Source organism: Castanea sativa, chromosome 4 (genome assembly GCF_040712315.1).
Source record: "Castanea sativa cultivar Marrone di Chiusa Pesio chromosome 4, ASM4071231v1".
Classification (NCBI taxonomy): Eukaryota; Viridiplantae; Streptophyta; class Magnoliopsida; order Fagales; family Fagaceae; genus Castanea; species Castanea sativa.
The window spans coordinates 35,389,215-35,414,300 of NC_134016.1; the positions used below are offsets into that span (position 1 = coordinate 35,389,215).

At 34.4% G+C, this 25,086-nt stretch overlaps 3 protein-coding genes and 1 pseudogene across 3 annotated transcripts; all 4 read left to right on the forward strand.

The window, feature by feature from the left end:
* The first annotated feature begins 2,165 nt into the window (after nucleotides 1-2,165).
* LOC142630870 (UDP-glycosyltransferase 83A1-like) lies at nucleotides 2,166-4,320 on the forward strand. Its single transcript, XM_075804924.1, has 3 exons — nucleotides 2,166-2,306; nucleotides 2,569-3,065; nucleotides 3,272-4,320. Exons 2-3 carry the CDS (start codon nucleotides 2,594-2,596, stop codon nucleotides 4,153-4,155), a joined length of 1,356 nt encoding a protein of 451 aa, XP_075661039.1. The 5' UTR covers nucleotides 2,166-2,306; nucleotides 2,569-2,593; the 3' UTR covers nucleotides 4,156-4,320.
* A 5,256-nt stretch (nucleotides 4,321-9,576) lies between these two features.
* LOC142630720 (UDP-glycosyltransferase 83A1-like) lies at nucleotides 9,577-11,130 on the forward strand (annotated as a pseudogene).
* Nucleotides 11,131-14,324: 3,194 nt separating this feature from the next.
* LOC142630774 (UDP-glycosyltransferase 83A1-like) lies at nucleotides 14,325-15,894 on the forward strand. The gene is made up of 2 exons (XM_075804823.1): nucleotides 14,325-14,796; nucleotides 15,011-15,894. Exons 1-2 carry the CDS (start codon nucleotides 14,325-14,327, stop codon nucleotides 15,892-15,894), a joined length of 1,356 nt encoding a protein of 451 aa, XP_075660938.1.
* A 6,187-nt stretch (nucleotides 15,895-22,081) lies between these two features.
* Nucleotides 22,082-24,979, forward strand: LOC142631511 (small ribosomal subunit protein eS19x-like). Its single transcript, XM_075805676.1, has 4 exons — nucleotides 22,082-22,271; nucleotides 23,715-23,805; nucleotides 23,917-24,100; nucleotides 24,567-24,979. Exons 1-4 carry the CDS (start codon nucleotides 22,188-22,190, stop codon nucleotides 24,637-24,639), a joined length of 432 nt encoding a protein of 143 aa, XP_075661791.1. The 5' UTR covers nucleotides 22,082-22,187; the 3' UTR covers nucleotides 24,640-24,979.
* Nucleotides 24,980-25,086: the final 107 nt, after the last annotated feature.

Below are 25,086 nucleotides of genomic sequence, written 5' to 3' on the forward strand. Positions count from 1 at the left end.
AGTTCATGCAAATATAAGTCGTGAGTTTATTATTTATTTGACAGTCGTTGGAAGAATAATAAATCTCACAGTGGTCCAGTTCAATATGTCTTAACTCTTAAAAGATATCAACATACCAACTAGAAGTCTCCACTTCCATGATCAAGACAAATCATCTTAGTTGATATGTTATAGTCTTCACAGATGAAACGCCCAATTTCATCACCGACTACGAACTACATTTTGAGTTTACAAGGAACTTGTGATTTACATCTTCTGTGACTAAATCACATAAATCACATACAATGCATCTCATGGACTAAAATAATGTCCCATTAGTTCATTTATAAATAGTCTCATATAATTAAACAATTTAATTATTTATGACATGTCAATAAATTGGATTTTAGGGTATCAACCCCAACAATTCCGACTTATGCCTATCTGATCCAAGGAGATATTCCTCGTCGGGCCAACTTCTTCGATGATCACAATCAGACTTTGCTTCTCTATAAACTAACAAAGAACCTTAGTAAGATGTTTACCCATCCACGGACTACTTAATTTCCTCGGCCTGGGCCTCAGGCCCAATATGCATATAAACATGCACTCCTAGGCCCATCTCCCCCACAACTAGTTTTATGCCAAGTTAAGTTAATTAAGATATTATGCTTTCAAGTTCAATTTGTGATTAATTGTCTCACAAACCAATACCACAAAACAAGTGCAAAAAATAAAGAACAGTGCAATATTGTTACACAGAGAAAACCCTAGATGGGAAAAACTCACTAGAGATTTACCACCAACCCTCAAGGAAATAGATCTACTATATAGAATTGAAGTTTATAATAGAATAAACCCTAATTTTATAGCAACTCCAAGTAAAACTTACTAATATGACCACATACAACACTAAATGCCTAGACTCTTGTATTGTGAATTTTGTTCAACTTGAACGCTAGTCTACAACTTCAAGAATATTCTTGAAGATTCTTCATAGTAGCAATCTCTGTGATTTTTGAGTGTGCAACAACTTCACTTTCAGCATCAGTCTTGAACGGTAGTCTTGAACATCAAATAGTCTTGAAAATGACTTCTAGACTTAATCTTTGTTCATAATTTCCAACCTATAAATACAAACCTAACAAAAAGGCCTAATGGATTGCAAGAGTTCATTGTATGTATCCTTACTAATAATTCTGAATTTTATAATTTGCTCTTTGCTCATTCTTGATAAATTTTAATACCTAAATCATATATCAAGAAAATTCATATTCTTTTTTTTTTTTTTTTTTTTGAGAAGAAGGAAATAAAACCCTTGATTTTAAAAACTTTCAATTAAAATAAAATAATGAAAAATATAATAAACCATCTCTTCTTTTCTTTTCTTTTCTTTTTTGTGAAACCTAGTTTGACATTATTCATGATTATAAAAGTCAAATATTGTAATTAACTTCCCCATATTCTATAAATCACAAAAATGTAATATTTATTATCCCGTTATATCTCCAATATTTTTCTAACAAAAAAAATTAATTATTGTGGCCAAGTAAGGAAAAAAAAAATCTTGCACTAAGTTTTATATTAATCGCCCAACATTATATGTTTAATACTCTTCAAATGAGTTGCCAAGTAAAAAGAAAAACTCAAATGAATGAATTAGGTGAAAAGGAATTACCTATAATTCTTGGCTTGCACTAATGCCCATCACCTTCTTCAGGTCGCATTCTTTTTTACTTAAAAAAAATTTATAGGCACAAAAAATTTGACAATTTTTCACAAATGCTAACAGAGCATATTGTTCAAAGTAAACAAGAAAATAATATCAATTATCCATATATCCTTGTCAACCCGTGAAAATGTGGGCAAATTTTTTGTGTAGTCCTTGTAGAATTATTACTCAACGACAATAGACTGAGCCTTCCAGTGTACAAAGTCCTTTTCTTTGGGCTTAATTTGACCGGCGGCTCTTAATTTAAGATCAGAAAGAAAGGAAATTTCTACCAGCCAATAGCATACTTGAATCCTCTGAACAAACTCTTATTTCTTTCATTTGTATAAAATTTTCTTCACCAAATACTGAAGAACCCTTCAATGCATGCACCTTTTGTTGACATTTGATTTCACATTTGCTATAAAGAGCTCTAAAAATCAAACCAATAGCTTCCAAGCACGTCTGTGAGAGCCTGAAACACTCTTTTCCTCTCTTCAACTTTTAGCCGGTTTGAGCTTTCGACTTAAAAGAGTTTTAAGGCCTTACTGAGCTTACTCACACAGTCACAGATCATAGATGCCGTCTGATATTTTGCAGGAGTTTTAGTCGAATTGTATGTTTTCACACCTGCCAAACTATGGACTATAGTTGTTTTGCTCTGATTTTCCCAGATTTGATACATTTGTTTATTGAGTTAGATTTTTAGAGTTTGAATTCCATTTATTTGGTGCTTTTGATTTTCTAGTTTTATTATTGACCAATATAATCTTACAATTATCTTATTATAGTAGCATGTGCTTTACTGCTTATCATACTTTTCAGTTGTCTCCGTTGGTAGTTACTAGAGATTTTGGTTATGATTTGTTATTTTGCAGACTTCAGAATTTAGAATTTGGGGCCATGGGTAGCCAACCACATGTGCTAGTCGTACCATTTCCAGCACAGGGCCATGTTGCCCCATTTATGAAGTTTTCTCACCGGATTGTTGATCATGGGATCAAGGTCACATTTGTTAGCCCTGAGTTCATACACGAAAGATTAAAAACTACAATGCCAATGAAGAGCCCAATAAGGCTAGTCTCATTCCCAGATGGTCTAGAACCCGGCGATGATCCAAATGATACTATTAAGCTGACCAATAGTTTTATAGAATTTATGCCAGGTCATTTCAAGGACTTGATTGAGAAAATTAACGAGTCTGATGATGAGCATATCAGTTGTGTCATTACTGATGGAATGGTTGTGCCGGCACTCGAAGTAGCCGAGAAGATGGGAATTAAAATGGCTGTACTTTGGCCTGCAGGACCAGCAACCTTGGCCACCATACTAAGTATCCCAAAGCTTATTCAAGATGGAATTATAGATACTCGAGGTAATAATTAACTACTCCACTATTTTGCCAATGACCCTATGTCAATTAGCACCTTTAAGTCTCCATTTCGTGATTTTGATTTTATTTTAAATGAAAAGAAAAATGGAAAAGGGGATAAAGTTCATATGGATGTTATTTTTATATTAAACAATTGATATATTATATGGTACTTGTTTGGTTTTGATGAAAATAATTTGACCCTGTAGGAACTCCATTAAAAAATGAGTTGATTTGGCTGTCAAAGGAAATCCCAGCATGGACAAGCACAAAGCTGCCATGGAGCTGCCCCGGAGACTCAAAGGCACAAGAATTTGTATTTGGACATGTTTTCAGGATGAACCATTTTGTCAAACAATGCAACTGGCTTCTCTGCAACTCATTCTATGAACTTGACTCATTGGCCTTAAATTTAATTCCTGAAATCATGCCTGTTGGCCCATTACTTTTGGCCAACCAATCAAGCAGTCATATTGGAAGCTTTTGGCTAGAGGATTCAACTTGCCTAAGTTGGCTTGATAAACAACCGGTGGGTTCAGTCATTTATGCTTCCTTTGGCAGCACATCAATCTTCAGCCAACAACAATTGGATGAACTTGCACTTGGACTTGAACTCATAGGCCAACCATTTTTGTGGGTTGCTCGGTCAGATATCATCAATGAAACGCTTACTGAATTCCTGTATGGGTTTAGAACGAGAATAGCTGATCGTGGAAGGATTGTTAATTGGGCACCTCAAGAGCAGGTGCTAGCTCACCCTTCTACTGCATGTTTTCTAAGCCATTGTGGATGGAATTCAATCTTGGAGGGTATAAGCATGGGAGTCCCATTTCTCTGCTGGCCTTACTTTACAGATCAATTCCAAAATAAGAGTTACATATGTGATGTTTGGAAGGTTGGTTTAGGGTTGAACCCAGATGAAAATGGGATTATCACGAGGCATGAAATTAACATAAAGATAAAAACATTGCTCTTTGATGATGGTATAAAAACAAATGCATTGAAGCTGAAGGATATGTCTAAAAAGAGTGTTACTGATGGTGGATCTTCTTTTAAGAATTTTGAAAGCTTTATTGAACAAATAAAGCATTAAGACGCTTTTAAATTGTTTATGCTTTATTGTTTCTATGTCTATCGAAGTATGCAATCCCATTTACGTTTATTGCTAAAAAATGGAGATGTGAGCAGGGGTTTAAAGATTTGAATTGCCATAATGGCTTGCAATGTTGGCATCGTGAATAGAAATTTGCCTTAATTCTGCTTATGCTTAATTAACCTGCTTATTGAATATTTTACTTCCCCTTTTTCTGTTCTTTTTTAGTAAAAGCAAAAAGGCTAAGTGCTTCAAAGTGGCAATTTATCAATTATGACTAAAGTTTTAGCAAACATTATTCCTTCTAAAGTACACAAGTGAAAATGCTAGCTTAACCACAATTCACAAACTATATTTAACATTTCTATCTTTTTGCAAAAAACACTTCTGAGTTAGCAACTTAGCATGCATGTTGAGACTAAAACAAAGAGTTGCAGGGTTGGAAACAAGGAAAGTTTGGGACGGGGATCTCATTCCCAACCATTTCTACTACATACGAGTCAATTGCATCTCAGAAAACACTTTTGAGTTAATTGCAACATTTTTTTTGTAGCCTAAAAAAAATTAAAAAGTGTCATGGCATTATTTTATTGAATAAACTAAACACATGTGGTAGACTTATGTGGCACTTAACGGAAAATATGAATAAACGAATTGCTAATGCAAATGGAATAAAACTTCAGGAGGTAAAATCTAAATTCTAAAACTTCGTAGTATAAAATCCAAACAAATCCAAATTTTATAAGTGTTGTTTTCAATTTAGCCTTAGTTTTTTATAAAAACTTTTTTTAAAAAAAGAAAAGCTGATATTGTCATCATTAATCAGTAAAGTCTACATCCATCAATAATTGCTCGGCAAGAAAATAGAGAGGATCTTCGATCCAAACCTATTTAGATGCAAATATCTAGTTTAAAAATGATGCAAGATCATTTTATTGGATAAAGTAAACAAGCGTAACAAATTTATGTAACACTTAATGAAAAATATGGACCGATGGATTGCTAATGCAAACATAATAGAACTTTAAATAGGTAAAATTCAAATCTTATAACTTTAAAGTGTAAAATACAAATATCCTCAAACTTTATGATGTAATTAGCTCTTTAGTCTAGTTTTTAGTCTTTAAAATCTATTTTATTGAATTTTTATTTAGTAACTATGATCTGGAAAGTGTCGACATGCCTTTTGCCTGCCGTGCTTGTGTTAGACATGTACGGGACATGCTGCATATGTGTCCCAGCCCCTTTTTTCTTTTAAGAAATTATTGGACACGTTGGAGACAGCCTATATCATCCCAAAAAAAAAGAGATTTATAACCTTGCATCTCCATCTTCAATCTTTCCCTCTTTCTCATGTTGTGTTTCTTCATTTGTTTTCTTAACCTTCTCTCTCAACTATTGTCTTCAAAAAATATCTTTCTTGTTTTTTTAGAGTTGTGTGGCTGACTACCCTTCTTTTTACTTTCAATTGGACTCTTGAGTGGCTAGCTTTCAATTACTTCTTCCTTATCTCATGCGTCTTTTTTTTAAGGAGAATGTTAACCAGCACCGCTTGGTACTCGTTAAGTACAGGAAAGACAAAAAAAAAAAAAAAAATTGTCAAAAAAAGTCAAAAAAAAAATCTCAAATGGTACATATAAAGTTGAAAAAGTGACATAAATTGTTTAAAAAAAAGTCAAAAATTGTGTCAGAAAAAAGTAAAAAATTTTGTAGTTAACGGGCACCGTGCGGTGCCCCTTAACACAACCCTTTTTTTAATTTACATGTGAGCAAGGCACTCACATAATGAGCTTTAATGGGCCTGTTTGTTACACAATCTCAAACTCACATTTTTACATTTTAAATAACTTTACATACTTTTCCACACACTTTTTCACCCACACAAATTTCAAAAAACTACAAAAATCTCATCTCAAACTACTCTACCAAACACCCCCTAAAATTCAAACTTCAAACCCTATAAATAGAGTTCAAAGGTCACTTTTTCAAAGAAAATGGGGGGAAGAGACAAAAAAAAAAGCTGAATAATAGAAAATGTTTAATTTTCTCTCCTATCTATTTAGTTGGGAGGATAGAAAAGTATAGAGATAGAAAACTTTTGTATTTTGTTGAAGAGAAAAATGAGAGAATCAAAAATATAACTTATATAAATTTACTTATTACATTAAATAAGAAAATTATTATTTATTATCAATTAAAATTAATAAAATTACATCTTATAAAAATTAACACAATACACATATTATACTATTTTAAATTTTTGTTATTATATATATATATATATATATATATATATATATATATTAAAACAATGCAAAAAATAAATTTTTAAAAAAAAGCACAAACTGACGCTGAACAACATGATGAAAAAAGTTAGAAATAATGATATAATTGAGGTAAAATTGTAAATTAAATGGCTCAAGCAAAATAGCTTCTATTATACTCACGAATTTAACGTGGGTTCTAATTAGCTCAACTCGTAAAATATTTGATGATGTATAAGAGATCTGGAGTTCAATCTCCACCAACACCGAAAACTATTCTTCGATACTCCGAGATTGTTTAAAAAATGGTATGATTAATACCATCTATTTTTGGAAAGTCTTTATAAGGAATTGAAAAAACTATCATACTAATTAATTACTTTTTCGTTTGTTCATAAAAATATTTCTAAAGTAGTTTACTAACGTGCCCTTAGTAAATCCCATTAAAAAATAATTGGTTTTTGGCGGTGAGAAAACTCTTGGCCCACCAAAAACTCTCCTACTTTTCCCTCTTTTACCGGACAAACCAAATCCAAAGATGATTCTCACTCCTCACAGCTACCATCAGCTTCGCCGCGGCTGCTTTTCGGCAAGTTCAAGTCAAAGATAGAAGAACTACTAAGAAGAAAGATAATATTAATTCCAAAGTCGATTACAACAACGCTAGGCTCCAAGACAAAAACAAGGGTAAATCTACCATTATCTATGTAGTTTTTTATTTCATATCATTGCAAAAGACATGTTATTGAGATTTATTGAATTTGGTGCCTATGACCACAAGCCCAACTAAATTGTAGTAATAAGAAAGTTGTCAAAAGGAGTTTCTTTGAATATGATCACAAGCCCAACTAAATTGTAGTAAGCTTAAAGTCTATAGTGAGCCCATTTGAATTTTCTTTGATCTTCTTTTCAGTAAAATTTTTCTTATGGATCTATGTGATTGTGGAATGCTTTTTCAAGGATGCAGTTGCTTCAAAGTTCTGTTTTCTTAATTTTTACAAAACCCCAACTTTTAGTTCTTATTTTCTCTTATTTTCTTTTTTCTTTTCTTTTTTGAGAAAGACATAAAAGTGAAACAAATATACATATTTACACATGTTTTTATTAAAGTTGGGTAACAAGAGATAATGTGACAATTTTCAAATTACGGATAGACAATGTAAATTCAAGTCAAATTATAATAGATTTATGGTAATTACTCCATAATTAACATACGTAACCTACGTCTTAAGTTTTCAAAACTTGTCATGTCATATACGAACCCATACCCATACATGTAAAGGTGACCATGCTTCGTAGTCTGTGATTCTTATTAAAGAAATGCGTAATAGTAATATAGATGAATCTTGAAAATATATTTTGTTATTAACAAAGTTTCTCTCCAAACTAGTTTGGAGAGAAACCCTACAAAGTCATCATATATCTTTATATTGAGTGTGAATTTTGAAAATCTAACCGTTAGATTATATGTTCTTATTACATTTTTAATACTTACAAAATTTCAAGAAGATCAAAGATCAATTGCTATGTCATCAAATAAATGTTATAATTTCAAGTTTTTGTGATTTAAAGTTATATGTAAAAAATAAGTTAATTGATCAAATAGTAAATAATATCCAATTTGAACGAAATTTGATACGTATGTTAAGAACATAAGGAACATGAAATTCAACGGTTAGATTCTCAAAATTCACACCCAAAAATGAAATATATAAGAAGTTTGAAGAGTTTCTCTCCAAACTAGTTTGGAGAGAAACTTTGTTCTTTTGTTATTGGGCCCATGCTTCCTAGTCTATGATTCTTATTAAAGGCACGCACAATAGTAATATGGATGAATCTTGAAATATATTTTGTTATCGGGCCTGCACTGGAATTCTGTCCCCAGCAAAACCCAAGAAATTTTGGTTTTCCAAATACCCAATCACCATCATGTCCAATTCCTTTAATTTAAGATTAGAAATTCAGCTCCAATTATTGTTCCGGGCCTAATTTGATGGAATAGTCAATGAATATTAATTTAAGACTAGAGATCAAATTCTTTAGAACCCTGCAAGTCATGCACCTTGTCTTGCGGCATCCAATTTCACGTTTGCCAGAAAGAGCTATAAAAATCCAACTAAACCTTCTATCTCTCTCCAAATTTTTGCTCCTATGAGCTTTTGACTTTAAAGTTTTAAGGCCTTAATAGTTAATTCACACTATCTAACTGTCACACACACAGATCATAGCTGTTGTCTGATATTTTGCTGGATCTTCAGTTGACTTCTTGTATGATTTCACACTAACCCATTCATGAACTAAAGTTATTTTGTTCTGCTTTTTACCTGATTCAATACATTTATTTATGAAATTAGATGGTCAAAGTTTGGATTCACCAAAAAAAAAAAGATGGTCAAAGTTTGAATTGCATATATGGGTAAAACACAACTAGTGTTATCTTTTCTAAGAAAAATTAAATTCAAAACAACATTGTTTAGATTTAATTGAGAACCTAAAGTACTATATTCGAGTTTTACCCTATATTTGATTTATTATATATATATCCTTATTGTGTATTAAGATTATTGTTTTTTTGCCATTCGAATCCCCCCTCCCCCACCTATCAAATTATCAAAAATATATGTGGATATTAATTAAGATTATTGTCTTGATTTGCTACATGTTATTACATTGATAAATTGTTCTTTCAATTCTTACCCTGAGGTTATTCTCTTCATGTTCCTGTTTTATTATCAAATCGGAAATTTTAAAGTTATCTTTTTGTAACAGTAGTGTGCGATTACCAATGCCTTTCTCGGCCTTCTAGCTAAGATCAAGTGTGTGATTTACCATTTATCATGCTTTTTGCTCGTAATATATTGTTTTATTTCCTTGTTGTTTACTACCTTCAAACTATGAGACCATTCTAAAGCCTGTCAACATTCGACTTCTTGTGAATTATTGGAGCTCTTCTCAAAAAACAAAAAAGTTTTTTTTTTTTTTTTTTGGCATTCTTAGAAAGTCATGCTATCCATATTCTAGCAATGTGTTGGAGATTTACATGAGATATTGTTCATGATTTAATTGGAATATGACTTCGATGTGTTATTTTACAGATTTTGGAATTTTGAATTTCTGGATGTTATAATTTTTGTGGCAATATAGAGTAGAATTTGTCATGGGCAGCCAATCACATGTGCTAGTCGTATCATTTCCAGCACAGGGCCATGTTGCGCCACTTATGAAGTTGTCTCACCAGATAGCTGATCATGGGATCAAGGTCACATTTGTTAGCACTGAGTTCATAATTGCAAGATTAACAACTACAATGCCAGTGAATAGCCTGATAAGGTTGGTCTCACTACCAGATGGTCTAGAACCTGTGGATGATCGAACTGATGCTCTTAAACTGATAAATAGTTTTCAGGAAGTTATGCCAGGTCATTTCAAGGACTTGATTGAGAAAATTAACGAATCTTATTATGATCGGATTAGTTGTGTCGTTGCTGGGATATCGGTTGTGTGGGCATTTGAAGTTTCTGAGAAGATGGGAATTAGAAGTGCTGCATTTTGGCCTGCTGGACCAGTAACCTTGGCCCTTACACTCCGGATCCCAAAGCTTATTGAGGATGGAATTATAGACACTCAAGTAATAACTAACTAGTATTTTTGACACCTCCCAGTCTCTCCATTTCACTTGAAATGAAGAAAGTTCATTTCACGGTTAAATTTTTATTTTAAATGATGAAAACAAAAAATGGAAAGAAGTTAAAGTTCCATGAAGGTTACTTTTAAATTAAACAATTGATACATGATATGGTACTTGTTTGGTTTTAGTAAAAATAATCTGATGACCCTGTAGGAACTCCAATAAAAAATGACTTGATTTGGCTGTCAAAGGAAATCCCTGCATGGAAAAGCTCAGAGTTTCCATGGAGCTTCCCAGAGAAACAAGGACGCAAAACATTTTTTTTCAATATGCTTTTAGGATGAACCATTTTGTCAAACTATGCAACTGGCTTCTCTGCAACTCATTCTATGAACTAGACTCATCGGCCTTAAATTTAGTTCCTGGGATCATACCTGTCGGTCCATTACTTTCAGGTAGTCAATTGGGCTGTCAAATTGGAGGCTTTTGGCCTGATGATTCAACTTGCCTAAGTTGGCTTGATAAACAACCTGTGGGTTCGGTCATTTATGTTTCCTTTGGCAGTACCTCAATCTTCAACCAACAACAATTTGATGAACTAGCACTTGGACTTGAACTGATAGGTCTTCCATTTTTGTGGGTTATTCGATCTGATATCACCAATGAAGCACTCTCGGAATTCCTAGATGGGATTAGAAAGAGAATAGCTGATCGTGGAAAGATTGTTGATTGGGCACCTCAAGAGGAGGCGCTAGCTCACCCTTCTACTGCATGTTTTATAAGCCATTGTGGATGGAATTCAACCTTGGAAGGCATAAGCATGGGAGTCCCATTTCTATGTTGGCCTTACTTTACAGACTAATTCACATATGTGATGTTTGGAAGGTTGGTTTAGGGTTGAACCCGTATGAAAATGGGATTGTCACAAGGCACGTAATCAACACAAAGATAAAAGCATTGCTCTCTGATGATGTTATAAAGACAAAGGCACTAGAGTTGAAGGAAATGGCTAAAAAGAGTGTTGGTGAAGGTGGATCTTCTTTTAAGAATTTTGAAAGCTTTATTGAACAAATGAAGCATTAAGATGTTTTTAGAGTGTTTATGTTTTATTGTTTCAATGTCTATCGAAGTATGCAATTTCACTCAAGCTTATTGCTAAAAAAATGAAGATGTGAGCAGGTGTTTAAAGATTTGAATTGCCATAATGGCTTGCGAAGTTGGCATCATGAAATCACAATAGGATGTTCTTCAATCCAAGTTCATATATAAATATTTAGTTTTTCATAGAGACTTGATTTTTATATAAAAGGCAAAAACACTATTTTGGTTCGGGGTTATAGTCAATTTGATTTCTATATTTTGGTAGTCATTAATTTGGTCCATGTTATTTTTAACTTATAATTAAATTAGTCTCTACCATTAACTTACTAATAGAAAATGTCTATATAACAAATGGTGTGCATTGTTGGCGCACAGATGGCTAATAAAATAATAATAATAATAATAATTTAATTACTGCTTTTAAAAAGGCCACCTCAGCAATTTTATCAACATCAGCAAATTTAAAAATATATGGAAGAAGGGATGAGTTTTTTTATTATTAAAAAATATCAAGTTTTTCTTACACTTTCTTGTTAGCCAAACACAGAAACCCAGAAATGCAGAAATAAAACTCAACCCAAAAATTCATTCGTTATCTCGCAATCAAAACTTATCATTATCACCCACAAAACCTTCGAATATGAATTCAGCAGCACAAAGTAGCATACCCCTACTATAACGCGCAATCCCACTTGAAGAAAGTGAAAAGAGGATTCCTTCTAGTGGGAATCAGAGTTAGTGAGGAAAAGATTTTGGGTTTTGGGTTGCTGTGTTTGGCTAACAAGAAATTGCAGGAAAATTATGATTTAAAATGAAAAAAAAAATTTAAAATAGAACTCATCCTTTTTTCTTTTTTCTTTTTGATGTTTAATTTTTTTTTCATTTTTAATATTGATGATGTGGCTTTTTTTTTTAAGAAGTAATTACTTTTTTTCATTATTTTACTAGTCATCTGTGTGCCAACAATATGCACCATTTGCTACCTAAGTATTTTCCGTTAATCGCTAGAGACTAATTTGATCGTAAGTTAAGAATAAGATTGACCAAATCGACTACTGCCAAAATATAGAAATCAAATTGACTATGACATCAAGATGATGTTTTATTGGTGTCACTCGGTCATATAATTTAAAGTAACTTTATTCTTTTTATTTAGTTTACTTATGATTCTTATTAAAGGCTCGCCTAACATTTATAATATGGATGAATCTTGAAAAAATATTTTGTTATATTGCTTGCACTGGAACTCAAGTCAAATTATAATAGATTTATTGTAATTACTCCTTAATTAAGATACATATTTTCATCGCACCTGTTTTCTAAGTTTCCAAAACCTGTCATGTCTTATACGTAGCCATACCCATGCCTGTATTTGTGACCATGCATGCTTCCTAGTCTATGATTCTTATTAAAGGCATGTGTAATAGTAATATGGATGAATCTTGAAAATATATTTTGTTATTGGGCCTGCACTGGAATTCTGTGTCCCCAGCAAAACCCATGAAATTTTGGATTCCCAAATACCCAATCACCTTCATGTCCAATTACTATAATTTAAATCAGAAATCCAGCTCCAATTATTTTCAGGACCTAAATTGATGGAATAGTCAATGGACATTAATTTAATACTAGAGATAAAAAATAGATAAAAAAAGACTAGAGATCAAATTCTTGAGAACCCTGCAAGGCATGCACCTTAAATTGTCACATCCAATTTCACATTTGCAAGAATGAGCTATAAGAAGCCAACTAAACCAGCTATTACTCTTCAATTTTTAGTTCCTTTGAGCTTTTCACTTTAAAGTTTTTAGGCCTTATACACACTGTCACACACATAGATCATAGCTGCCTATCTGATATTTTTCTGGATCTTCAGTTCGACTTCTTGTATGTTTTCACACCAACCCTTTCATGAACTAGAGTTACTTGTTCTGCTTTTACCTTATTCAATACATTTATTTATGAAATTTGATGGTCAAAGTTTGAATTATGTATATGGGTAAAACACAACTAGTGTCATCTTTTCTAAGAAAAATTAAATTCAAAACAACCAAGTATTTGCATTTGATTGAGAACCTAAAGTAATGTATCTTTTTTTTTTTTTCTTTTTTTTGCCCAGAGTCTTATAATTCAACTAGTTAGTGCTTCTTGGTGTTTCAAATGAAGATATCCAAGATTAGAATCCTCTACCCCCAACTATCGAATTATAAAAAATAAAATAAAAAAAACAAAGTTTAGTTACGAAATTAGTTGTAGTCTAAAACTACAAACTCACTCAATAAAATAAATATTACAACATATTTTGAAAATCTAACCATTGAATTGTATATTCTTTACGCTCTTAATACACATGTTAAATTTTATGTCAATTTGATATTATTTACTATATGATCTATAAACTTATATTTTATGCCTAATTTTAAATTACAAAAGCTTGCAATTTAAAAACTTTATTGATAACATAGCTATTAATCTTTAATTTTCTTGAAATTTTACAAGCAAGGAAGATATAAGAAGAAAATGTAATTCAATGGTGGATTTGTCAAAATTCACCTCAAATGAAAGGATATTAAATAAGTTTGCAGTCTAAGGCTACAACTAATTTTATAGCCTAAGACTACAACTAATTTTGTAACTAAACTGTAAAGGAGCGTAATAATTAAGATTATTGTCTTGATTTGGTATATGTTATTACATTGATAAACTGTTCTTTCAATTCTTCCCCTGAGGTCATTCTCTTCATGTTTTTGTTTTATTATCAAATCAGAAATTTTACAGTTATGTTGTTATAACAGTAGTGTATGAATTACCAATACCTTTCTTGGCCTTCTAGCTAAGATCAAGTTTGTGGTTTACCATTTATACTGCTTTGCTCATAATATGCTGTTTTATTTAATGGTTTTTAACCTTCAAACTAGCTCTTACACACATAGTCCTATGAGACCATCTTAAGCCTGTCAAATATTCAACTTCTTGTGACTTATTGTATCGCTTCTCACACTAAAAAAAATATAAATAAATATATAAATAAATTTGACTTATTGTTGCAGTCTTAAAGGGTGATGCTATTCTTATTCTACCTATATGTTGGAGATTTACTAGGGAGATTGTTTATGATTTAATTGGAATATGACTTCCATATGTTATTTTGCAGATTTTGGAATTTTGAATTTGTCATGGGTAGCCAACCACATGTGCTAGTCATACCATTTCCAGCACAGGGCCATGTTGCCCCACTTATGAAGTTGTCACACCAGATTGTTGATCATGGGATCAAGGTCACATTTGTTAGCACTGAGTTCATAAATGCAAGATTAACAACTACAATGCCAGTGAATAGCCCGATAAGGCTAGTTTCAATCCCGGACGGTCTAGAACCTGGAGATGATCAAATTGATATTCTTAAACCGATAAATAATTTTGAAGAAGTTAAGCCAGATCATTTCAAGGACTTGATTGAGAAAATTAACGAATCTGATGATGATCGAATCATTTGTGTCATTGCTGATGTAGCAGTTGCGTGGGCATTTGATGTTGCTGAGAAGATGGGAATTCAAAGTGCTGCATTTTGGCCTGCTGGACCAGCAACCTTGGCCCTTGTATTCCTTAGCCCAAAGCTTATTGAGGATGGAATTATAGATACTCAAGGTAATAACTAACTAGTATTCTTGACACCTCCCAGTCTCTCCATTTCACTTGAAATGAAGAAAGTTCATTCGCTGTTAAAATTTTATTTTAAATGATGAGAAGAAAAATGGAAAAGAAGTTAAGGTTCATATGAAGGTTATTTTTAAATTAAACAATTGATACATGATATTGTACTGTGTTTGGTTTTGATAAAAATATTATGATGACCCTGTAGGAACTCCAATAAAAAATGACTTGATTTGGCTGTCAAAGGAAATCCCTGCATGGAAAAGCTCAGAGTTTCCATGGAGCTTCCCAGGAGAATCAAGGATGCAAAACATGTTTTTTCAATATGTTTTCAGGATGAACCATACTGTCAAACTATGCAAATGGCTTCTCTGCAACTCATTCTATGAACTTGACTCGTTGGCCTTAAATTTAATTCCTGGGATCATACCTGTTGGTCCATTACTTTTGGGCAATCAATTGGAAAATCATATTGGAAGCTTTTGGCCTGAGGATTCAACTTGCCTAAGTTGGCTTGATAAACAACCTGAGGGTTCAGTCATTTATGCTTCCTTTGGCAGCACCTCAACCTTCAACCAACAACAATTTGATGAACTAGCACTTGGACTTGAACTCACAGGCCTACCATTTTTGTGGGTTATTCGGTCAGATATCGCCAATGAAGCACTTTCTGAATTCTTGGATGGGATTAGATCGAGAATAGTTGATAGTGGAAAGATTGTTGATTGGGCACCTCAAGAGCAGGTGCTAGCTCACCCTTCTATTGCATGTTTTATAACTCATTGTGGATGGAATTCAACCTTGGAGGGTATAAGCATGGGAGTCCCATCTCTATGTTGGCCTTACTTTACAGATCAATTCCAAAATAAGAGTTACATATGTGATTTTTGGGAGGTTGGTTTAGGGTTGAACCCAGATGAAAATGGGATTATCACAAGGCAAGAAATCAACACAAAGATAAAAACTTTGATCATTGATGATGGTATAAAAACAAATGCATTGAAGCTGAAGCAAATGGCTAAAAAGAGTGTTACTGAAGGTGGATCTTCTTTTAAGAATTTTGAAAGCTTTATTGAACAAATAAAGCATTAAGATGTTCTTAGAGTGTTTCTGTTTTATTGTTTCCGTCTATCGATGTATGCAATTTCATTCAAGCTTGCTTAAAAAATAAAGTTGCGAAAATGGAATCATTAATAGCAACTAGCCTTTGTTTTGCCAACTCATGAATCTCAATTGCATGCTTGTATCATATCATATATTATATTATTATGTAATAAAAATTGTGTTTGAAGCATTAGTCATTTCTGTAATTGATGTTAATAAAAAGCCTGAGAGAACTGCATCAAAGAATTCTGCTAGAAGAAGTCCAATGAAATATAAATAGTGTTATTTTTTTCAATGATGATTGTAAGAGCTATATTTTTATGTATTGGCATATCCGAGATCAAAACGCTTTATATGCAATTGAGTCTTAGTTTCTAGTGTACTTAAGAATAACATATTGTTCACCAACAAGTGGTACAAGTGGTTTTATTGAAAACACAAGATTACTCAAAAAAAAGTGCTCAAGAAAAGCTAAATTGCTGGTCTTGATACTCATCAATATATCGAGAATTAATGAATCTTGATATCTCGCGATCTATCAAGCTTTGCAAAAACTAAACATTAAATTCTGTTTTTAGCCCATGATGACTTGACCTTCTAGGAATTCATGCACTAGGGTTCCAAAACATTTTAAAAAAAAATAATTTATATTCGTCATCGTTGAGACAAAGAGATACATGCATAACAAGAGTTGTTGTGACGTCTATGCGCCTAAGATTTTGTACCTAGCTACTGCACATTCATCCAAATGTGGATTGAAGAACTCTACAAAGTTACAAAAATCAAAAGGATTAGTTGTAGATACAACAAAGGCATCAAGTGCAAGTTGTTTATACCAGGAGATTTAGTACTGAGGAAAGTCTTGGGGAACACCAAAGATCCTACCATGGGAAAACTAGGACCTAATTCGGAGGGAACATATCGAGTTACATCTATCCCGTGGACAAGGGCATATCGGCTAAAGGACCTAGACGAAAGACCTGTAGCTAGCCATGGAATGTATTTAACTTAAAAAAAGTATTACTTTTTATTGATATAACGAAGATTGTACATTATCCATGTTTACTATTGTTAAGTCTGGAGAATAACGAAGGACATCAAGAAGGCCCAAGTCGCAACATTGAGATTATGATGCAAAAAAACAAACCCCGTGGTACTAGGCCCTGTCTTTCCCTTAGGTAGGTCTTAAGCTCAATTTTCTGCCTTAGCCTGACTCTAGGGTTACTAATAGAAAAGGAAATTGAGACTTAAAAAAAAAAAAAAACTCACAGTACTAGTCCCTATCTTTACCTCGAGGAAGTCTTAAAGTTGAATTTTCTACCTTAGCCTAATTCCAGGGTCACTAACAGAAAAGGAAATTGAGACTCAAAAAAAAAAAAAAAAACCCCATGGTACTAGACCCTGTCTTTGCCTCGAGTAGGTCTTAAGCTGAATTTTCGGCCTTAGCCTGACTCCAGGTTCACTAACAGAAAAAGAAATTAAGATTTAAAAAAACAATAATAATAATAGATGCAAATCCCGTGGTACTAGACCCTATGTTTGCTTCAAGTAGGTCTTAAGCTGAATTTTTTGCCTTAACCTAACTCTAGGATCACTAACTGAAAAGGAAATTAAGACTTAAAAAAAAAAATACAAATCCTACTAAAACCTATCTTTGCCTCAGATAGGTCTTAAGCTGAATTTTCTGCCTTAGCTTGACTCCAAGGTCACTAAGAGAAAAGGAAATTGAGACTTAAAAAAAAATGGTGCTAACCAGTCCCACGGAGTTGAACTTTTTTTCTCTACTTTCATTAAAACAAACTTCCTACCTTAGTGAAATTCTATAACTAAAGGAGGAAAGAGGATTACAAAACAATAAAGAATGAAAATAAACACTCTAGAAATACAAGAATGCAAAATATATATATATATATAGAAGAACAATAGTCTGAATTACAAAATTAACCCTTTAGCCAGGGCATATAAAAACAGGAAATAAAAAGAAAGTAAAGCTGGGATCTAAGAAGCTTTAAGCTGCCCCTCGACAAGACGGCTCCTCTTCAGAACTTGTCAAATCACCCACCACTGGGTTAACTGCGGGTGGACCCCTAGCATCCTTCATCGGGAAACTCATCATTGATAATAGCCTAGATCTCGAGGTTTGGGACTATTATCAATTCAGCCGGGACTGAGATGCTATCATCTTGCCTTAGAGTAGGGGAAGCCTTTACCTACATCTTGTCTAAGGCCGCGGTCCATACTTTGGTGAAGTAAACTTGAAGATTCCACTGCACTTCAGGTTTCACCGAGATAATGTAATCAGTCTAGCCTTGGTAATATGTAGCTTGAATCTTCTCATCGTCCATAACAACAAAGGCCTTTAGCTCGGCCTACTTTTCTTCTAACTTCTTTTTAGCTTCCAAGAGCTCTTTCTCCAAAGCTTTTTTCCTCTCAGTTATAGCCTTGGTATTATCCTCAGCCTCAGAGTGAAGCTTCTCTAATTCGAATACTTTGTTCATCACATTTGAGATTTTGCTAAGGAGATCCTCTTTGTCCTTAGCCAACTCCTCCAACTTGGCCTTAGTAGCCAAGTACCTTTTCTCTAGCACTATGGAACATTGATAACCCTGCAAGATAATAGTTAGAAGTAGAACTTAACTTATGAAAAGGAAAGAAAAGTAAAGAGATGGGGAGGGGGGCGACTTACCATGATTGCTTCCCTCTTCATGTGAGAAGGAGGGAGTGATCTCCCATTTCTCCTAATGGTTTATGTCTTCGGGAAGAAGGAGTGCCCGACCCACACACTCAGCAACGAGGCCCCCTCGGCCTTATCTCTACGGCCTAACTCTATCAGTCGTAAGAAAAGGCTCCCCATCTACTACGAAGGACATTGTGTAAGCTGGGGCTCCTTGAGTTTGGACGGGGGCGTCAGCCCCTACAGTAAAAGAGTCTTCAGGGTCAAGGGTCGTCACCTTAGGACCAGAACTCCCTTTCTCTCCCCTTTGCCTTTTTCGCCCACCTCGCAACCCTTGAGATAGAGTAGTGCACACGGGAATAGCTGAAGCCACCACATGGGCAACTGGGGCTTGAACCTGAAGAGCAGGAGAATCATGGGCATGAGTAGAAGAAGGCGTGCCCAGAATTTGGTTGAGAGTGACCCAGGTCCATTGGTAAGACATTTCTTTCAAAGTATCTTCTGCGAGAAGAGTGGTCGGGAGTTCAAGCACTTGAATCCTAGTTGGGGGATCTGGAGAAGCAGAATTACCTGTCTCTTCTTCTTCGGCACAAGTGGTCGATAAGAATAGCTACCATTACCCCTAGATGCTACCGGGGTGAAAGGAGGTGGAGAATCACTACGTTTTCATCCTTCCGCTCTCTTTCAGACGGGGATAGAACGTACCCCTTTACTCGGACATCAATGTAAGGGAGTAAAGGGTGATTCTGTGTGATTGCCTTTTCCACGTTTTGAAAACTCTAGTATACAGGGGTATGCTCGAGGAGAAGATATACGACCCAAAGTTGCCCGTCTAAGTGAAGGTATATGGGAGATCTCAACAGCTTGTTCAAATCTATGGAGTTGATCAATTGCCTTCTCTTTTTAAATGCGTGGTCATCTAAAAAGATAAAAGAGCTATATAGAAATTAGTTAGGAAGATAGTATCGAACAAACCGTGTTAACACATACATATGAAATGATTAAATAAAGATAAAAGAAAGAGGCTCCTAAAAATCCTACCCACCTGCTATACCTGCAATTTTGGGACAATGAATTCCGTCGAAATACCAATTCCCCGAGATGATCAGATAATCTCCTTCTCTCTTTGTTGGAATCTAAAAGGCTTGATATGAGTCTTACTTCCCTGTGCCGAATTTTGAAATAAAATCCCGAGGATTTACTATCTTGGAAGCTATATATATTAGTTAATATCATGCTCGGTTAAATTAAGGCCAAGTCTCCTATTAAGTACATCTACACTACTAACGACTCTAAATACATTAGAGGTACACTGGTCAGGGCACACTTTGAAATGCCTTAAAAAGTTGGTTAATAACTTACTTATAGGGATCCTGACCCCACCCTCTATAAACGCTAACCAAGGAATAACAACCCTATCTTCCCCGCTTAAGAATATTGCCTTAGACTTGGGGCAATATCTCACCTCTACATCCTTGAGGATACTATGCACCCTTTTAAACTCAGCTAGCCTTTCAGGTGTATTAACCATAGGTTTGAACTTTTCCATTGACTAGATTTGATATGTTAAAAATAAAAATTAAAAATTAAAAAAGGAAGAAGAAGAAGAAGACGAAGAAGAAGAAGAGGAAATAGGAAGAAATTAAAGAATTACAAACAAGAAAAAGAGAGAAGGAATGCCAAAGTACATCTGAGAAAGCCCGGAGAAGTTATTAGTGAGGAGGAGTACGAAGAACTCGAGAGAGCTTGGAGAGGGAATGGAGAAAAATAGAAAATGGGAACTCAGAAACTAGTTTGAGTTCCCCCTTTTATAGAGACGGAAGGAGTGGGAAAAGGGGGAAAATGACCCTTGGTTTCTCGAGCCCTTTTCCACTTTCCAAAACGCCCATCTAGCCGCTCATAAACACACGTGCCATTAATCGAAGGGCAGGAAGCTCGGGCACATCTAGAACATTTATTACCTAATGGCACCACCTCACATCAGTGATATGAAGAATGTGGGGAGCTATTGTGTGGAGAGTGGATTCAATTATGGGCCGAGGCCCAAAGGGCTTGAAAGCTTATACTAGAAAGGATGGGTTGAGCCCATCTCTATGAACCACAAAGAGAAGTGTCCCCCTAGACGATTCCCGAGGAGTTCGGGATATGCCACCAACTTTGAACTCTCATTTGAGGTAATAAACACGGATGATCTCGGAGAATACAAAGGAGCGATATCGAGGAACTAATTTCATTTTTTATACCGAGGTTCCATTCTCACCAATTATACCTCGAATAATTCCCTAAGGGGATAAGGATCACAGAAACTGTCACCTCCACATTAATTAGAGGTTCTCTACCTAATCTCTTTCACATTAAATGCATGTAGGACAACCTGAACAATACAAACACCCTCCAAAAGTCCCTTTTCAGGATAAAAAAAAGGGAGATAAACTAATAGAAGAAGGGAAAATATCCCATAAAGATCCAGTTAGGGGCAAGCCAACTGGAAGGATAAGGAGAGGGAAAATGCATATAAAAGAAGAGGAGATGGCAACGAAAAAGGGGATGAGAAAAAAGACTAGATAAGAGAGAGGAAAAATAGGAGAAGAGACATTTTTTTTTATCTTTAAAGTCCCAGTACCACGAGAAAAGAGTGTTATGGTTGTTGCTTGTAATATTAATACAATCTTACTTCCATAAATTAGTTGTTTGAGCTTCCCATTGTGGAGTTTTCACCTTGTTCAATTGATAAATTAATTGTGCTGATCGGTCACTTAGAAAGGAATTTGTCTTAATAGCTCATTTAACATTCCCCCCCCCCCCCCCCCAACAAAAAACACATGCACACATTGATGAGTAACAAAAATTTTATTAAAAATAAAACAAACCCAAGGACACTATAAAAGGACTATTGGGAAATAAGATCAATAAAATATGATTTATATTATTGTAAGAGGTATTATTATTATTATTAAAAAAATAATTGTATATGTGGGGCAAGTGGGGTCTCACAAGGCCCCGTGAGGTGGGGATTAGGCAAGGTAGTTTACCTTAACATTGCCAACATGTTGGTTGGTTTAATGGTAAGGAGTTCGTGGCCCTGCTTGTCAGGCTTGGGTTCGAATCATCTCCATAGCCAATTGTTGGTGGGCATCCTTGGTGGGGTTGACTCCCCGCACGGTCTGGTTAGAACGGCTAGAGCTTATGTCAGATCAGCGCCCTGCCCGGGGGTGTAATGTAGCCATAAAGACCCCCATTTTTCGTTAACCAAAAAAAAAAAAATGTTTACCCCAACATTGTCATCCTTTCAAAATCTTCGACTCCAAACTATCAAATTATAAAAAATAATAAGTAGATAAAAACCTGAATATTTTTAAGGACTAAAAAAAAACTGAGGTTATTAATGCCTTATTAGTGGAATTTAAAAGAATAGCTGGGTCAAAGAAGTAATTTTCAAAATCTCAGTGACCAAAAAAAAAAAAAAAAGTCATGCGCTTGTTTAACCCTAATTCCTGAAACATATCTCATCTTATATACTCTCTTTTTCACAAACCCTCTCACACACATACAACACATCGCCGCAAGAGCACAAGCGCAGCAGCAGCACCAGAAGAAAGAAGAAAAAATGGAGGCGGCGAGAACCGTAAAAGATGTGTCACCTCACGAGTTCGTCAAGGCCTATGCCGCTCACCTCAAACGGTCTGGCCATGTATGTATCTCTCTCTTTCTCTATTCATAAACTCTTATTACATGATGATGCGTATATCTGTTTTGTTATATGAATCTGAAACTTTTACCTTTTGCTTTGTTTTGTTTTGTTTGATTTATTTTTTAGTGAGAAGTGAAAGTGATTTTTCTTTTGGGTATTGGTGGTTAACCATTTGATGAAATATACATTGGAATCTTATTATTGTGGATGTTTGAGTTCCAGGGCAGATGGGTTTGTTTTGTACTTTTATGTAAATCTGAAAATTGCAAAAGAATATTTTATTTTTCATGGAAATCCCAGGTACCCATTTTTGGGATTGTTCCAAAGATGGTTTTTGTGTGTGTGTGTGTGTGTGTGTGTGGAAAGCCGTGATTTATTTGTAAAGTTATAGAAATGATAGATTCTATGGATCTTCTTGTTTTAAGGGTTGTTTTCATTGATGTATAAGGGTACTTATTAGGATGGAGATGAGGTGTAAAGAATAGTGGTGTAGTTCTTCTTTATATATTGGTTTGTTTGTGTCATGTCTTTAGCAAATTTGTTCAGGGGGGTACTTAATAGTTAAACATGATTACATACTCTAAAAGAAAAAGTTTAGATTGATTTCCTTGTGTGTTTATATTTGTAGAACTATATTGTAGTCATGTATTTTTAGATGAATGTGTGATGTGACAATCATTAAAATCAAAGAACTGATTACAATAGTTCAAAACTCAGCAGCAACACTGCAAGCAATCATCATCAGCAACAAATAAGCTGCTACAAACAAAACCAAAAACACACCAAACAGCAACAATGGGCAACAGACAGTACCTTGAACCACACTTGTTACCAAAACAATAAAATAAAAAAAAAGAACATGTCTGCGTTTGAAGACATGTTAGATGTGCCCCAATTAGCACACAGAACCTGGTTTTGCAGAGACTTGTTCATTTTTCTGCGGCCCTTATATATAATTTTATGGATAGAATACATTCCTCTGATACTATACATACATATATATACATACATATATATACATACATACATATATATATATATGTATATATGAATGAGTGTTTAGCGATCAACAGGAATGAACATATTGTACTTATGTTAATGTGATTTCTATTATACTATTAGTTTTTAATATTGGATTTTCCAAATGTGTGCATGAAGTAAAATAATTTGTGATTTTGTTCTTTGCAATTGTTTTGTAAATTGTTATTTTGTTTTGTGCAATCTTTTTTATGTGGGTTTATGTGAAAGCAGGCTGTTGCTTGTTCCCATATTTGTTAGGGTGTTTAATTTGCTTTCTCGTGTCTTTTGTTTATTATGGAAATTAACTAGTTCCTGTGGCTTTCATTGGCATTAAGGATTTATTTTGCTTTGTAAATGTAAGCAACAGTTTTGAGCCAAGCTGCTATTCTTATGTTTTCTTTCTGTCTCCATGTTTTCTAATAGGTTGAGCTGCCTGAATGGACTGATCTTGTTAAGACTGCAACATTTAAGGAACTTGCTCCATATGACCCAGATTGGTACTACATTAGAGCCGGTATGTGTCTCCCTCTCTCTCCTCTAAAAAATGTGTGTGCATGCAATTACATGCAAATGTTTTCTAGTATAATTGTTCTGTGATTGCATTTTTAACTCAATTGTACTGTAGCTTCCATGGCAAGGAAGATCTACTTGAGGGGGGGCCTAGGTGTTGGTGCCTTCAGAAGGATCTATGGAGGAAGCAAGAGAAATGGCAGTCGTCCACCTCATTTCTGCAAAAGCAGTGGTGCTATTGCTCGTCACATACTTCAGCAATTGCAGACAATGAAAATTGTTGAAATTGATGCAAAGGGGTGAGTATCTTTGTCATTGGTTTTGGCTCATTTATTAAAGAATGGCAATTTGTGGCTTAATGTTTGGATTATTCAAACCCCAAAATATTCTCTGTATTACTTGAATTGTGTATTTGAAAGAAACGGGTTCCTGATATGGTTCATTTCATACCCGGAAAAGTTGAGGGTCTGTTTATTGGGTTAAATATATCCAAGTTTTTCCCCAGTGAGAAATATGATTTTAATTGATAAAAGTTAATTCTTTTTGTGATACAAATTAATAAGACACGGTAATTTTTCCTTCGAGTTTTAATTGTCTTTTTGTTCACCTTAGAAATTAAGACAATTTTGTGGGCTTTCTAGTCACATTGAAAAGAAGCCTGAATGCCTGATAAGAAACTTTGTTTTACTGTTCTCTGAGGGCAGCATCATCAATCTAACATCCCATAATTTTTTGGTACTTACAACAACTTCTATTGTCTGCCAGCGGAAGGAAAATCACATCCAGTGGCCGCCGAGATCTTGATCAAGTTGCTGGACGCATCACACTTACCCATTGAGGGGTTAATGCAGGCTTGTTAAGGATGGAGTACTACTTGAGAAGGACCTTGGGATTTAGTTGTTTGAGTGGACATAAATATAAGAGGCCAGTAGCACATTTAATTTTCAGCTTTTACTGTCACATTTGACCTCAGCTTCTATGAGTTCACTGTGCTAGTTGTTTTTACTATGTTATGCAACTGTTCAAGCCTAATTTTTGAAAATGTTCTTATTAATGATTTACCTTTCTTTGCTTCAACTGCTTCGATGTTAGCTTATGGCTACTGAAATAGTTTTATGCATGGCCTTGTAATGGAATAGTTTTATGCTCCTAGTAATGAATTTGAACACATTCGTCGACATGTGCACACATCATAAATGCATACATATATGAACTTACGATGGTTCCATTCTGTACCAAAAACCATGTTGTACTTCACTATAGCTCATCAAGAGCGTGAGAGAGG